We start from the raw sequence: 17,146 nt of genomic DNA, 5'->3' as shown, positions 1-17,146 counted from the left end.
GGAAAAAAGCGCTCGACGCGCACAATGTGTGCATGGAGGGGTGATGCCTGGAGAGCGAGGCATCACAGGATAAACTCCCCACTGCAGGGCGCAGCAGCTGTAGAACAGAACAGCTCTGGCATGAGACGCTTCCCGCAGCTTACAAAGGACACCTATAATTTCCAATCCCAAGATTTCCTTGAAATATACCGGAATCCCTCCATCATCTGCGAATCCAATACAATGTAGGCTGGTTGAGAGGGAACAAATGACGCATCTCCAAGTCTGGAGATATTTGAGAATGCATCGACACATGGATGTTGTTCTTTTAATTATTATTACTGTTATAAAGCAGTTATTGAGCTGCGAATGGGATTTGGATATGCGCGCTAAAAGTGTGGAGAAGTGAGTTTTGGGGGCCCCAGGATGGACACTGCGGAGGTAATTCTCTCCGTGTTGGTAGTTGTGATCATTATAGTGTCGCTGCTTTCCAACATCCTGGTGCTGATCTGCTTTCTCTACAACCCGGAGATCCGCAGGCAGGTACCCGGACTGTTCAATCTTAATCTAACCTTCTGCAACCTGTTGCTGACTGTGGCGAACATGCCGCTCACTCTGGTGGGACTCGTCAGCCGGGCTCAGCCGGGGGGACACGGCTTCTGTCAGATCGCGGGGTTCCTGGAGACCTTCCTGTCCACCAACTCCATGCTGAGCATGGCCGCTCTGAGCATTGACAGGTGGATCGCGGTGGTTTTCCCCCTGAGGTACCATTCCAAGATGCGCCACAAGGACGCAGCTTTAGTGCTCGGTTACACGTGGGCGCACTCCATGTCCTTTTCCACGGTGGCCGCCTGCCTGTCCTGGGTGGGCTACCATCGGCTTTACGCGTCCTGCACCTTGTCCAACTCGAGATCTAACAACAGGACCCAGTTTATTGTCTTTACCGTGTTTTTCCACTCCTTCACCTTCCTTCTGTCCTTTATAGTTTTATGTTTCACATACCTCAAAGTTCTTAAAGTGGCTCGGTTTCACTGCAAGAGGATCGATATAATAACCATGCAAACTTTGGTGCTGCTTGTGGACATACACCCCAGGTGAGCTCCTGTCTTCCTTTGTAGTAATGAGCTGGTTAGAGTTTGTTGGTGTGGAGATGCATGTTCAAAGTGTTTAAATCTGCTTAGATTGTTTTTAAGGGTAGGCATCTGTCTAATTCTACAAAACAAACAAACAAAAACAAAAAACAAAAAAGCAGTTATATGTTGATGCACTATATAGACTGTATAGATCCCATGCACCTTTTTCTTCCTTTGGCACATTCTTCTTCTCCATTGACTTTTTGAGCCTATGTAACGGGTACATTTCTTCACATTAGATCAATAAAGCCAATCAATCAACCTAAGTCATGTAGGGGACTACTGTACCAATGGGAAAGAATGTTCTCTGATCAAATGAGTCAAGAGCACAAATAATTGTTTGGTGTAAGCCCATTAATGATATTTGCATAGAGAGAAAAACCAAAAACACCCTAAATACCACTGGAATTAATTCCTACAGGATTTAGCCACATTTTATGCTAAAACAAAACAAAGAAACATTTTACCACCTATTGGGGATTTTGAAACAAGATGGGGGTTCGCCTTGTAGCCTGACAGTTATCATAAACATAAAGCCAGAGTTGGGCTGAATAAAACATAAAAACATAAACTACATTGGAATGATAAAAGCTTGTGTGTTTGCAAGAATGGTCTAATCAAAGTGTAGATCTAAGTGTAAAGATGTGTGGATCTGTGAGAAGACTTCGCAGCTTAGAGACTCTCATTCCAGTCTGACTAAAGTGGAGCTGCTGAGCTGAGAAGAATTGAGAATATTGTCATTCTCTTAATGTTAAATGTTAATAAAGATATATCTGCTACTCTAGCTGCAGTGAAAAGTGCTTCTACAATATGTTTGATCAGGGAAGCTAAAAGCAAATGCAGGCTGCACTTTTCAGAGTTTTATTTGGAAAAGCAAAAAAAAAAAAACATTAAGCATTTAAAGCAGTTTGGTTTCACAATCCATTCAAATGCAAAGAAAGCATCAAAGCTTCACAAATTATTCCACTAAAAATGTCACCTTGTTTTGAATAAGCAGCTTAACTCATGTTGAGTCCTGATGTGTAATGTCCTTATGATACAGAAATTCAGAATCCCCTCCTACACACACTTAGCTAAGAATCTGCCCCACTGACAATAAACCAGCTGTCTTTCTTTCCAGTGTCCGTCAGCGTTGCCTTGAAGAGCAGAGGAGGCGGCGACAGAGAGCAACCAGGAAGATCAGCACCTTCATCGGCACCTTCATGCTTTGCTTTGCTCCCTATGTGATCACGAGGTGAGTGCTGTAACACAAACTAAACCTGACAGAGTTTTTTTGGTTACCACCCTCTTACACACCAGCTCTTCCACTTCCTGCTTGTTTCCTCTCCATATGAGCTGAGTTTGGAAGATGAGAGTGGCTGACCTTGTGATAAGTAATATGCCTCTGTCCGGCTGTTGTTGCTGCTGCATTGGCACTTTCCTCCTCAAGTTCGTCCGGTGCATCCCCACTTTGATGAATTTACTGGCATCAATCACTACTTCAAGAGGGGATGCCAAAGAAGGCCATAGGAGAGAGAAAGGAGGATCTAAATGATAGGTGAAAGGATGGGTGTCAAAAAGATACATTCGTATAATGGGAAGAACATTTTTATTTATTTCTTCTTTGAATAATTTAATGCGTAAAAAAAAAAAAAAGATATCAAGATAAAGACCAAATAAGTCAGTTAAGCCTCTGTGCCCAGTGAATAAACATTTCCTGTGGTTAGGTCTTGTCTGGAACATGACCAAATATAATTTATCTGTGGTTTTGTGTCTGGAAATAAATTTGATTTGTCTCCAAAGGTTGACTGTAATTTTCTGAAGGACAAACGGGAGTCATAGGGTCTGTTTTACAAGTGACCTCTTAGGACATTTAGATTCCTCAAAGATCCTTGTCAAAATACCAGTACCAAGGCAAACCAACATTTAAATGTAACAGAACTGCTAACATCTTACTCCATATTGTTGCTATGATTAAATGGAAATGCAGTTTACTAAGAGGCCATAGAGAGTGCTGGGATGACTGGAGTTATCTTCTTCAATATAGAGTCTAATGCTTGAGGGGATGGCCCCTATTCCACCTATTGCTCTGCAGTGCTTGTCAACTGTCTAAATAGAAGCTGCTATAATTTTCTCCTGCCAAAATGGACTGTTTTTTATGTATTTTATTTCAAACATATGCTGAATCAGCATATCGCCAAAGAAAAAGTCTCAGATAACATGTTATAAACAAATTTATCCTTATGCTTACCCTGTACACCACTGCAAAACTAACAATGACCAGACCAGGGGCTCATAATTTGATCACAGAGCAGTGCAGGGGCGATCCTAGCCCATTTGGGGCCCCGGGCAAACTACACCTTTAGCGTCCAATCCACCTTGCATCAGTTAACATACCAAAAAATTCTGAAACGGTTTACAGTACAGTACCTATTTCCTGTAAGGGTATTGTTACTTTAGGAAATTATCACTTATCTACAAGTAAAAATTATTTTGCATTACGACTACTCTTTAAAGTGCAATTTATCCCAAAAATTATTCATCACTGACTTGCATCTTTTTGTCTGTGTTCTTTGCCACTAATTAATATAATCAAAGAAGCATTATTTAATAGATTTTAATAAATTACACATCTTGCTAGTGTTTTCAGTATATTAAGGGGTCTCTTGGTATCAAATGGCTGTTCTTACATTTCCACCTAGAATTAGACCAACTTGTTGCCTTTCCCTGTTTATCACCCTTCTTCCCTTCTGTCTCTCCTTCTGCATCCTCACACCTGAACGACATGAGCTTTGTTAGATATAGCAGTCTTAATGCATTTTGGTCAGTAACAGAATTATGACATCAAACAGCCTTAGAAGACTTAAGCATACATTATGAAAGTGCAGTAGGGTCCCACCTGGAAATGATTTACACATTTCAGACACTTTTTTAGGTTTACATGTTTTAGTTAACATATATCATCACCCTTCCACAGAAAAACAACGTATAAAAACATTACATTTCTATTCAGATTATATTTTTAATGGATTGGACAATGCATCTATTTAGACTTATCCAATATATCACAACAGCACTGTAGTGTTATATCAGAATTAGGTTTAGCACATTTTGATTTCTAAAAAAAGAGCACACTTGACTCTACTTTGACATAATACTCAAAGTTTACTAAAAGATAAAATCTAATTTAAAAAATATAATTAAAATCTCCTCACTGTCATTATAAAGAACAAAATGAGATCTCTCTCTCTATAGTCTTCTCAGAAGTTAATAAACATGCTTTATTGTACCTAAAATAATATCTTTAACAAGTGTCAATGGTTCAAAAAAAGGAAATTAAAAAGAAGAATCTGAAATCAAATAATTATTCACTGCTCCAAAAATAAAGGCACAATATACAGCAGCAGTCCACCTGGACAGATGGAGGAGGGTGTAAGAGGGCAACAACCCAGCAGCAGGACCGCTACCTCTGCCTTTGTGCAAGGAGGAACAGGAGAAGCATTGCGAGAGCGCTGCAAAATGACCTCCGGCTGGCCACAAACGTGCATGTGTCTCCACATACTGTTAGAAAACAAATCCATGATAATGGTTTGAGGGCTTGATGTCCACAGATGGGGCTTGTGATCACAGCTAAACACCGTGCAGGACGCTTGGCATTTTCCAGAGAACACTAGGATCACCACTTTTGGCATGTGCTCTTCTCACATAAAATTTGGGTTTCGCTGAGAACATGTGACAGTCTTGAGACACTGTGGAGACTGATCTGCTGCCTGCAACATCCTTCAGCATGACCGGTTAGGGAGTGGGTCAGTAATGGTGTGAGGTGGCATTTCTTTGGAGGACCAATCAGCCCTCCATATGCTCACTATAGCCAGCATGACTGCCATAAGGTACCAAGAAGAGATCCTCAGACCCCTTGTAAGACTATATGCTGGTGTGGTTGACCCTAGGTTCCTCCTAATGCAGGACAATACTAGACCTCATGTAGCTGGAGTGTGTCAGCAGTTCCTGCGAGATCAAGGCATTGAAGCTAAGAACTGGCCCGCCCTTTCGCAAGATCTGAATTCCGATTGAGCATATCTGGGACATCATGTCTCCATCCATCCACCAACGTCATGTTGGACCAGCGACTGTCCAAGAGTTGCTGGATGCTTTACTTCAGGTCTGGGTGGAGATCCCTCAGGACACCACCTACTCAGCAAAAGCATTCCCATGCATTGTAGGGGGTTCATACAGGGATCTGGAGGCAACACATAATATCGAGCCTCATTTTGACCTGTTTAAAGGACATTACATCCAAGTTAACTTTGTTTGCGACTCCAAATCCAATCCAATGTCATGAATTCAGAAATAGGATGTTCCATTTAATTATTCCCTTTTTTTGAGCAGTGCATAAATTATGCTTTTCTTCTATCAGTATTTCTCTTTTGAACTCCTGATAACTTCCTTTTATACGAGTCCATCTTAAGCGCCATGTAAACACTCGCTCCAGCTCAAACAGTTGCAAGCGCTCGAAGGAGTGAACGTGGAACATCAGGAGGGAGGCACTATTTGGCAAAGGCGCCTTGGGCTGTTACTCATGTTGCCCACATCAGACACCGCCACTGGGTGGAAGGGCTGGTGTCCTGGACTGATGAATCATATTTTGAATGGCATTACGTTTACCTGTGGATCACAAGGCACCAGGATGCACTGTGGAATGTATGCAACAGGCAGCTTTAGAAAACTGGTCTACTGAGAAACCTGAAAAATGTGCCCTTGTTGCTTACTATGACTTGTACAATTTTACCATTGTTGTACAAACTTTCATAGAAGCATAGCAGCATGTTTAGGAAATGCTGGGAGAGTTCTCGCAAAGCAATCTGAGATAAATCTGCTCGTCTAGTGACCATGGATGATCACTACTTTTTAAGGTGCAAATTTGAAAATTTCAAGTCCACTACTTTTTCATCCACAAGATGTTCAGATACATTTAAAATGGCACAACTTATATAAATATTGCCCTATATAGTTATTAGGGCAGATGTTCTGACACAGCCTAGCTGGAATTTGGCAACGGGTGTAATGGCGGGCCACTATTATATTGGAAAAAAGACTTAAATGTAAGTTCAGCTGTTTTGCTGCATCTTCATCACACCGATACAAAATCAAAATTTAGGGACAACAAAAAAGACGTTAATTCCAAAAAGAAAATGTGCACTTGGAAATTGTTTTATTTGAATGTTTACATATATTTTTGATAAATGGTCAAATGTTTGATTTCAACCTGCACCACAGAGCTACAGCCGACCCACATGGGGCATCAGTGTCTAGCCAAAGCAATGGCCTCTTTCCATTTCCATTGGAGGGCATCCCAATTCCATTCATTTTCCCCCACTTTCAATCAAGATGCCCTCCACCGCTGCAAGTATGACTTCATTGGGAGTGACACTCCATAGTAAAGGGGTAGTGCATGAAGGGGGGGCTTATAGAATATTCTGGAATAATCATCCAACTGGGAGCAGATGTGCAGAGAATAGACTAGAAGGGAAATAAAGGGAAAGGGAGAATGGCAGCAGGGAGTGATGGAGAGCAAACTTGAAAATACAACAGGAGTGAATGTTACTAGAATAAACTGACACAATACAAACAGGAACAGAGTCTAAAGGGGCTGTCACACCTTGACGATTTAGCCAGCGTATGCCAACGTACAAAAAATCTGGCAAAAATGCTGCCATAGGTGGATAACTTATGGGTACTGTAGGAGACATAAATGGAAATGTGGTGTATGGTGTGCCTGGGTATGAATGTATGTTGTGGAGATGGAGACACAAATAGAGGTGGGTTTGTGCACCAAGGAAGTTTAGAACAGAATTTAACTGTGTTGTCATTCCACTGTCACAAGTACAGAGCAACAAAATGAATTCTCTGCATTTAACCTATGCCCTTGGGGAGCAGTGGGCTGCCATTGTGCAGTGCCCGGAGAGCAGTGTGGAGTTAAGGGTCTTGCTCAGGGACCCAGAGTGGCAGTCTGTGGGAGTGGGGGATCAAACTAACAACCTCAGGATTTGAAGCCCTATGCCCTGACCACTAGGCCGCTACTCCCCCATGGATGTGTACATAATTTTCTTTGACCGCTTCAACTCACTATGCTTCGTTTCACTTTTTTTTTTTTTTTCAGTATTCATTCGTTTCCTATATTAATCTACTGATCTGACGTCATTGGCTTATTCATCCCTGCTGCGCTGTGCTGGTGCTAATTAATAAACCAAACAAATGTCTCCTGTAGGTACGTTTTATCTCAGTTCCGAGCACGCTGAAGCATGTCGGCTAGTATGTCAAGACATTTTGACGTAAAATAGACGTATGCCAGCGTATGCTTATACGTGGGCCATAAGTTACAGGGGTGTATGAGATCGTTGACACACATTAATTGTAAGTTAGTCATAAGTCGTGGTGTCTAGCTTATCCAAAAGCTGAGTAACTTTTGCATAACTGATGCATAACTTATCAAGAACTTATCTCCAACGCATATCAACGTATTTGATGTGTTCTAGATGACCACTGAATGTGTTTCTAACTTACAGATACTGTAGAATGGCGTATTGCCAGCGCTTTGTTAGGAGGAAACCGTTAGTACTCCTCCAGACTTCAGAAGTTCCACAAGAGATGTAGGATCCAGCAAGGTTCATTAATTTGACTCTGCTCCAGTTGTAGGGTTAGGTTGAAGGTGAGTGTGATGGATCTTCCCTGCGTTCATGCCCATGATCATGACCAACAAACTTCTTAGCAGACATGATGCTGAATCTGCTGCGACTGCTAACCTTCTTTCTTTTTTTTGCTAGGTTATACAGCGAAGTTTATAGAAATCCTTTTGTGCTTATTGTTCAGGCCGGGTGCCTTTGGGCGCATTGCTGCCCCTCTCAAAACAATGGCACGTGACATTTCATGGGCATAACTTTGCCGTGCATTATGCATATGTTAGGCTGTCGTTGGACTTAAGTTCTGAACTTGTTATGAATACTCCATGTATACACCCCAAATTGAAAAAATACATAGAAAATGTAGCATATGCCAGCATTTTATAAGGTTCTGGGATGTCAGGCAAATGCTCGCTAAATAGTCAAGGTGTGACAGTGCCATAAGATAATGCAAATAATGTAAAATAGGATGGCAAAAGGAAAACTAGTGGACAGGGAAAGAGACTGGAGAAAACGTGAGATAACTTATAAAACCATGCATAAACATCTAAAGATTAATCTAAGACACAAAGGAAAAGGTAAAATAAGAAATATTTCAAAACAAGTTCAATCATAACAACAAACAGAGAATAACCTAAATTACAAAGTAAGACCCTAAACAGAGAATATAGCCAAACAGAGCAACCATGACATAATATGACTCACAACAGGATTAATAAAAGACAAATTAAAAGCTTGAACAGAACCAAAGATCTAAAAGAGCACGCCTTAACAATCGGCTTTTTGTCTGAAAATCTCAAAGTTTAACAAGGACATTTTCAAGGTGTTTGACGGAAAGTAATTGAATCTTAAAGGTCAGTTGGGGCTTTATTTCTTTCTTTTCTTTTTTGAACACAAAACAGTGTATTTCTGCTCAGGCTTTCATACTGTGAGAATCTATCACTGCCTGTCCCTAGTCTGTAGACAAACCAAACATATGTTGGACAAACTGCTTTCAGCCATGGTTACATTTAAGATGTGATGGTCCTTAGAGGCAAGTATCTTGCAATCCTGAAATGTTCTCCTGTGTCAGGCGCAGCTGATCTAACCTCTTCAGAATTTTTACAAGTTCTGCAGACAAATATCAGAATTCTAGTGATTTGATTTTAATTTGCCAATATAAGGAAATGCTAGCTCAGTAAATTAAAATCAAACTATGCAAACACTGAATTTACATGGTTGTTGATATCACAAATAAACACATTATACATTTTAGCATGAGTGTGATCCTCCTTCCATTTTGGGTTTCAAGCTTAGAGCTGGTGAGAAATCTTATTCTTTTATAGTTTTATAGTTTATAGTTTTATTTATTGTTGAAATTTTGACTTTGGTGTTTCAGATTAATAATATGTAGCACTCAGTTGTAGTTCAACACAGTATTCATCTGGGACTGCTTCCATGGACCCCTTCAGCTTCGGTGAAGCAACACCTCGTGCTTCCCTACCAAACTTTGGTTATAGCCAAAGGTCACATGAAATACAAGCCGAAACCAGAACTAATGCTGTTACATTCTTGCTGTTCGTCTTTCTGAGATTAAATTGTGGATTCTTAAAAAAGATGTGATAGCAGCAGCTCTGAGAGCATCCTTCTGCTCTTCCATACTTATTTTGGTCTGTCTGTGGGCTCAGAGGCTTTTGTGTTAGTCACAGCTCTATGTCCCGACTTAAACCAACGTAGCTGAAAACCCGTTTTTGGCAGGACTTGAAAGATTTAGGTTGAAGTGCTAAGATGGGTAGTAAGTAGTTATATTTACTCAGTTACAATAATTATAGGAAGTTTAAAAAAATAACACTTTTAGGAGTAGTTTTACGGCATTGCACTTTAGTTTTGCTTGAGTATTGATATGATATATCAAATTACTGGCTACTCCATCCATTGTGAGGAACTTCACTAAATGGAAACAGGCTTGTTTTAAACATGCACCACTGAGAGACACACTTTCTTCTTTTTTGTACTCAATGCTTATTTGTTAAATGTTATTTTCCATCTGCTGAGTTTACCATGTAAGTTGGAGGTTGAGAGAAAATACAGTGAAAAGTTTATTGTAATGTAATCTATTCTACATACTGTAGCTATTCATTTTGTAAGTTTTGTAACCCAAAAACATATTTTGAAGAGTTTTCCTCACTCCTAATTGTTTTATGTTTATTTATATCTTATTATTTTGAAACACCATAATGTGCATATCAATTCATATTTTATTAATTTTAATTATTTTGTAAAGCACTAAATCAGTTGTTATGATCACGGGCAGTGAGTAGATCAGTTACTCAGTACTTCAGTATGTTTCTTGAAGTTGGTGCTACTCTTAAATGCAATTTTTGGGTACTCTACCCACCTCTGCTGTGGTGTTACAAGATGGAATATCTTGTGTTCGTGAACTTTTCGCGAGAATTCAGCTTGCAGGTGAGGTTAGTTCCAGGCGACTTTGATATCTCAGAACCCTGCAACCCCAGCTTCTGAGTTCAAATAGAGCAAGCATTATAAAGTCTGTTACATGTCTCCCTTGAAGGAAGTACAAAAAAGAATAGCCATTTTCTCAGAGGACCAGATGTTCTTCCATGTCCAGATGGCTTCAAAAGAATTAGATTTTTGTCATCACAGAATCAGAAAACTTTGCTTTGAGCAACTTTTGCTTCATGATATACTTTTTTCTATTCTGATCTTACTGAAACTAAACTAAACAGGTTAGCAACATATTGGTAAAATAAAATAAGACAAATTTACTGTCTATTAAACATAACCTGTATACATATTGTTGAGTAGAATAAAAGGAGAACATTTTCCATTTTAAACTATAGTTTAAAATGGAAAATATACATTTCATACCTTTTTTTATTTATGATAAATCTTCTTCAGGTTTGTCGACTCAGTGTTTTCTGTTAACGAACTAATACACGTTACAAGTTCAGATGGTTAATAAATATAATCTAAACAATAAAAGCCAAAGAGACCAAATGAAACCAATGAGTATTAAAGCTACCTTATTTAAAGCGAATATGCTCTGAAATGCTTTATAATGCAAAAGGAATTTCAAAACATTTTCTTTGCCGTAATGTTATGGTGTTTTCTGTCTAGATCACTGCTACCAACTTGCTGGGCCTCCTGCAATGAATATTGTAATAAACAGGAAAAATAACTTTTTTCCCCCCTTTTTTCATTTCAATCTACCGCCAATGCCTAACTTCTTTGGCTAAAAAAAAAGTCCTCTCAACAGATTGTTCTAGTTCCCCCCGATATAGAGAATACTGGCCTTTTGGCTTTTTCCTCATCAAAGCTGTCCCTATCGGGCATGTTAAATGGATCTGCTTACATTTATTTGATGTTGGTTTGAGACTGTGAAAAGCATTATTGTTTATTCTATGGCCAAAGACCCCAATTCTCTGAAAGACCCCAGTTATTTACCTCTTGCGGTATTCTAGACAAACCAAATTCGCATTTACACTTATTTAAATAAAAACTCAGCTAAAATAGCAAAGATAAGCATGGAAAGCAAGAGTTCCTGTATGTGTGTAAACCATGGTAAAATAAAATTAAAAAAGGGTTCTCAGTAGGGCTGTAACAATTAATTGAATTTATCGTGAATAATCGATTATTGAAATAATCGTTAATTAATTTAGTAATCGATTCTTTGTTAACTTGAATATAGAGACTGTAAAATATGCTTTTCGCTGACAGAGCAACCCTCTTAGAGCAGAAAATATATCTAATTTAAAAAAAAATGCATTGAAGATAAATACATTTTATTCTCCTGCCAATATTCTTTACCCAAAACCCCTCAAGTGGAAAAGTTTTAGTTTCACCAGGCTTAATTTTGTTTAAAAAAAAAAAAAAAAGATATTTTTTAACGAACATTTGGCTATGCGATTATTAATCGGTTAATCTTAAAAATAATCGACAGATTAATCGATTTGCAAAATAATCGTTACAGCCCTGGTTCATTGATTAAACTATTAATTTGTATCAATTGCTTTCATAGACATTTCTGCCTCCAGAGCAGCTTCAGTACACTGGTACATTTGATTTTTTTTTTTAAAACATGCTTTACACCCCGCTTTATTTTGGTGATGGCGGAAGGAAGTGAAGCTTTTTGAAATTAAATTAGCTTGGCTTTGCTTTTAGATTAATACAGGCTTTCCATCTGCTTACACAATCAGAAAATGTGTTGTGTTATCGCATTCTGCCAGTTATGAAAAACACATGTTTTTCTGTAAATGGTTGATTCGTTTTTCAATATTAATTTGACATGTGGAGTTTTACTTAAATAATGAGAGGAAAACCTGGACCAGAATATGCCTTAATCCTTTCTGCCATGAAGAAACTTTGGGTTGCCCCACAGCAAGATGGGGAATTTCACTGAGAGGGTTTCCCTCCTAGATCTTTCCTTTTAGACTTGCTACCTCTATGACCCGAAATGAGATTAAGACTGACTACAGAGGATGGATGAAAGCTCATCTACTGCCTCTCTGGTTGTCATATGATTTTAGGGTCACCATACCAACAGTTTTTGGCCTGGCAGCTGATTTAAACTCCTCTGGGGTGTAGTGAAGCAAGCGTCCGTCAAAATCTCCTGGCCCATAAGGCCAGCTTTAATGTGCTGACAGAGCTTTACTTTGAACACAGTAATCACCCAGAGTGCAGTCACTCAGAATCCCTCATATTTTCAAAAGTTTAACAAGACCACATAAGGAATGTGAAAAGCAGTAAAGCTGAAGAAAGTTTTCATGTTTGCTCACTGATATGGAAACGACACAAAGTTAATGTTTGTCCCATAATTACTTATTGGCATATTTTTAACTAGTGTATATAAACTGTCAACCATTTTCCAGTAAATGAAGAAATAGATTTTGTACTATTATCACATTAGAGACTGGGTAAATCTTGAGTGGATTCAAGCATTCTTTTTCCTTCAAATTTAATCATTTAGATACATAAACAAAAAGTTGAATAGGTCTAGGTGATCTATGGCTTTAACATTTTTTTTGTTTTTGACAAATACCTTTAAACTGCGTTCTGTACAGCCATTCAAAATGGCCCTTCCCAGTCAAACTCCAGCCAAATGTTAGCCCACTTCCCTGCAACTCCTAGCAAAATCCCCCTTTTCCTGGGTGTGCATATTTTTTTTTACTCTGGCTCCACCCTTTCACTGAATTACAGGGTCTGACCAGGAGAAGGCGCTTCTCTTTAGATTTTAATGTCCACAAAATCATGACAGAAAAAATATTTAAGTAGAAATGTTGATGTTTAAAAAGGAATCGCAGGGATCCCAACAAGTACCAGCCAAGGGCCCATCAATGAAAGTGGGGAAATTTTGAATGGCTACTACTTTTTGACTCTAATACCCCTTAATTATATCCAGGGAAACCAATTACCTTCACAAGTCACCTAATGAGTAAAAAAATCCATCTCTATTTAATTTAATCTCAGTCTAAATCCATCTTATTTGTGAAAGCTTCAGAGCTTTGCAGAAAACATAAAGCAAAATGCATCATGATGACCAAGGAACAGAGATCATATGGAAGGGATAAGGTTTCTTTTTTTGAAGTTTTAAGAAGTATGGGGTTATATTACAGTATTCCAATTTTAGAAAATTACTGAGTGAGAAAAACTTTAAATCTGAGAAAAAACTAAAGAGAATCTGTGGACCAGACAACCATTACTATTATTATTAATAAATCTTCCTACAGTATATGAAAGAGTGGAGAGAATGATGCTATTGTTGAAACCCCTCCAAAAATCATTTGCATTGCATTTAGCCATAAAATCAAGTGGGTGTCACACCAAATATGTGGAGGACGCTGCTCCTGTCAGATGACAGTGAATGTTTCCTTTTGGATCTGCTATTAATAGTGAAAAAAAATGCAGTCTGAAAACACACTTACCACCAATTAAACATGGCGGTGGCAGCATTACTTCATTGAGATTGTTTTCTCCAGTAGGCACAATGAAGCTGGTTTGGGCTGTTTAAAAAAAAAAGATGGTTGAAACTAAATATAGCAAAAATCTGGACAAAAAGGACAGAATTAACAACATAAGAAAATGTTTGGGATGGGGAGGAGATCGCTCAGTTCTAAAGACCTTCTGCTGCTCCTCCATACTGGAAGCAGCCAGTTGAGGTCACTCAGAAGCTATGTCTTGGCCACCTCCTTTTGTATTTTTTTCGACACATAACAGGGTGGAGGGGCTATACTGAAATCAGTGGTGTCTACTCTCTGAAACAGGGGAGCCTCCGTGATGTTAATTAAATCAGAACATACCTTATTGCATTAACAAATATTTAAACACATAAAACACATTACTGCGACGGGGGAAAATTGCTGTTGTGAACCATGGCAAGAGTTCAACATACAATGACTTTTCTGACTGAATTAATACGTTTTCCTCTCGACTCATGAGGAAAACCTTCTCGTTGCCTGGCCGCAGCATCGAGCACCGAGCTTCATGACCTGCCCCTGCTCCATAGACTGTCTCAGAGGTTTAGCGTCACCTGAAGTGACTTATTACCTGTTATCCAATCAGGGCCCTACTTTCTTGCTCCTTACTTCAATAGGCCAAAGCTCAAACCTCAAAAGGGATTTCTCATAGACCCTCCCTAGTACTCAATCAGAAATCACCACTGATTGAAACCCCTTTTTTCCTGTTACATCCTTGGGATCTTGCAGAATGAACTGCAGAGTTTCCCTGAGGAGACTAATATAGGCAGAAGGAAATGGAACAATAATAGATTTGTCACAGATTATTCTTCAAATGACAACAACAGTAAAATTTGGATGATAAAAAAATGTCATTGTTTAAAATTAACACTGTGGGTTGTAAGTGTTAAGTTAAAATTTGGAGAAATGGAAACTTTAAACATAAGTTCTTACTTGAATTAATGGAGTTTTAAATACCAGGATTAGTAAAAACACACTCTTAACTTTCAAACTGGTTGAACAAGTATCTTTGCAATGTAAGCTCTGGGTATGCATACCTTTTCCATTATTGCCTTTTCACCTCCTCCTCTCATCACTTTCATCACCCATCTCTTTTGTCTCTCCACCCATAGGATCGTGGAGTTATTTCCAGCAGTGCCTATCGACCATCATTGGGGAATTGTCTCCAAGTGTCTAGCATACAGCAAAGCAGCCTTTGACCCCTTTGTGTATTCCCTGCTGAGGCATCAGTACAAAAAGACATGCACGGACATCATCAATAGGCTGCTAAAACGGAGTTCGCTAAATACGTCTGGACGCCGGCCGGAGCAACAGGGCAACAGCATACCCACAGCTGAGTAAATGAGGTTGCATGGCAGCACAGATGGAAATACTAGCCTGATTCATTGCTGATGAAGATGAGGAACGATATTGCTGTTTCATGTCCATGCCTGCTTAAATTTGGTCCGACATGATAAAAAAGCAAGGTAAATAAAAAATAACAAATCATCCATGGCAAAGGCAAACCTCACTCAGGAGTACCAGTGAGTGCCCAGAGCTGCAGATCAGCACGGTGATCTTGCTGTGAGGACAATAAACTTCAGATTTTCTATTTACCTGAAATGACAGAGGTGTTCTTACAGGAAGTACTGTCAGTTTTAAGAATTATTATTACATCTAAGGTAGGATTCCACTCATGTACAGTTATAAAGTGACTTTGTTGTATATTTCCTTTAATATATATATTTTGAAAAAAGTAGTTGGATGTCAATGTAAGGTGCTGAAAGTGACAAAATTATAAACTATTTGAGTAAGTATGTAGCACTGTAGTTAATATTATACTTTTCTCAGAAGTATTCTTGTTGAAAACAAACACAACAGAAAACATCGCTGCTCTGCTAGTAGACTCAGGAATATTGGCCTAATGGTGGAAATTTTAGAAAAATCTGGCACTTTTTTGTCCTTTTTCAGTTTATTTTGTTTACTGTTTCACATTTTTCTGAAGGTCATTCTACCTTTTTTTTTTTTTTTCAGTGGTTTTCTGTGAATGCCTCGGTGAGTCGGCCAAACTGAAGTTTGTTACCGTATATGAAACGTGTCTTTCTTACAAAATCTGGTTATTTTTTAAAACCTTTTTTAATCTATTTGTCTGCATCCATTTTTGATCCCTGAATACTAACCTAAAATTGATTAAAAAAACTTTATTTAAATTAATTTAAATTACCTGCCCAAAAGAAGGTAAATGCCTGTTAGACTAAAGTGAATAGCTTTAAAACAGAAAGCATCCATGCTGTAACCAAAAGCCAGAGTCAAACGAATACCAGCAAACATGTAATCTCCAAATGACAGTCTCTGTGGCTTTTAGGTTTAAGTTTTCATTTTGTTCTACATCTGTAAACACGTTTTGCAAGTCTCATAGCTAACTGGTCAAACTGATTTTCTTGAGGCATTATTGTGCAAATGTGTGCATGAATGGATGATATGCTAAATGTTGATAAAGCGCTTTGGGGTCTTTGGACTTGATATATATACAAGCAGAGGTCACTTACCATTTTATCATTATTACACCAGAGGCTTTTATGTTTACTGTAACTGTCATACTTTTTCAATTGCTTTTCTTAGTTTTGAACATCAGCTGTCTTGCACACATTTGTGCTAACAGTGGATTAACATTAACCTAGTAAAAGTAAAAAGCATATAAGATTAGTTCTTTTTTTTTGGACTCAACATAAGGAAAATAGTCCCAATAAATTTAAATAGTTGAGGCCCAGATCAAAGGGCAGCTCAGTTGGGGAGTGGGTAGAACTGCTGCCTAGCAGCAACAAGGTTCCGGGTTCGATTCCTGGCGGAGTTTGCATGTTCTCCCTGTGCATGCATGGGTTCTCTCCAGGGACTCACGCTTCCTCCCACAGTCCAAAAACATGACTTTTAGGTTAATTGGCATCTCTTAATTCTCCTTAGGTCTAGGTGTGTGAGTGGTTGTTTGACCTGTTTGTCTCTGTGTTGCCCTGCAACAGACTGGCGACCTGTCCAGGTTGTACCCCGCCTCTGCCAAATGACAGCTGGAGATAGGCACCAGCACCCAGGAAGGGATAAGCGTGATGGAAAATGGAATGAGGCCAAAATCAGTAAAATTCATTGGAATATATCTAGATCACCATTTTAAAAAGCCAGATTGTCTCTCAGACATGATCCAGAATTAATGAAATTGGTGACAGATAATCATATAATGACGCCCTTATGATGATTTATGTTTCTGTGATCAAGTGAAACACAGTACCTCACACCATCTATCTAAAGTTGATAGCTTCTATTGTTGATATACCCTGGTCCCTTAGTAAGACTGGGATACTCTAGGGTTCATCATTATCTGCTGTATGGAAGCAATGCATATTAAGGAAGGAGTTAAAAAGAAGGACGATAT

The 17,146-nt window shown here is 38.8% G+C and overlaps 1 protein-coding gene across 1 annotated transcript; it reads left to right on the top strand.

The window, feature by feature from the left end:
• Positions 1-208: 208 nt before the first annotated feature.
• LOC107090242 (G-protein coupled receptor 26-like) lies at positions 209-15,955 on the top strand. The gene is made up of 3 exons (XM_015383515.1): positions 209-1,073; positions 2,233-2,346; positions 14,856-15,955. The coding sequence occupies exons 1-3, from the start codon at positions 406-408 to the stop codon at positions 15,082-15,084; spliced, it is 1,011 nt and encodes a 336-aa protein (XP_015239001.1). The 5' UTR covers positions 209-405; the 3' UTR covers positions 15,085-15,955.
• The last annotated feature ends 1,191 nt before the right edge of the window (positions 15,956-17,146 follow it).

This window comes from Cyprinodon variegatus, unplaced genomic scaffold (assembly GCF_000732505.1).
Source record: "Cyprinodon variegatus isolate N-32 unplaced genomic scaffold, C_variegatus-1.0 Scaffold286, whole genome shotgun sequence".
Lineage (NCBI taxonomy): Eukaryota > Metazoa > Chordata > Actinopteri > Cyprinodontiformes > Cyprinodontidae > Cyprinodon > Cyprinodon variegatus.
The sequence above is the reverse complement of the archived record's forward strand: the minus strand, read 5'-3'. Positions and strand labels throughout refer to the sequence as shown.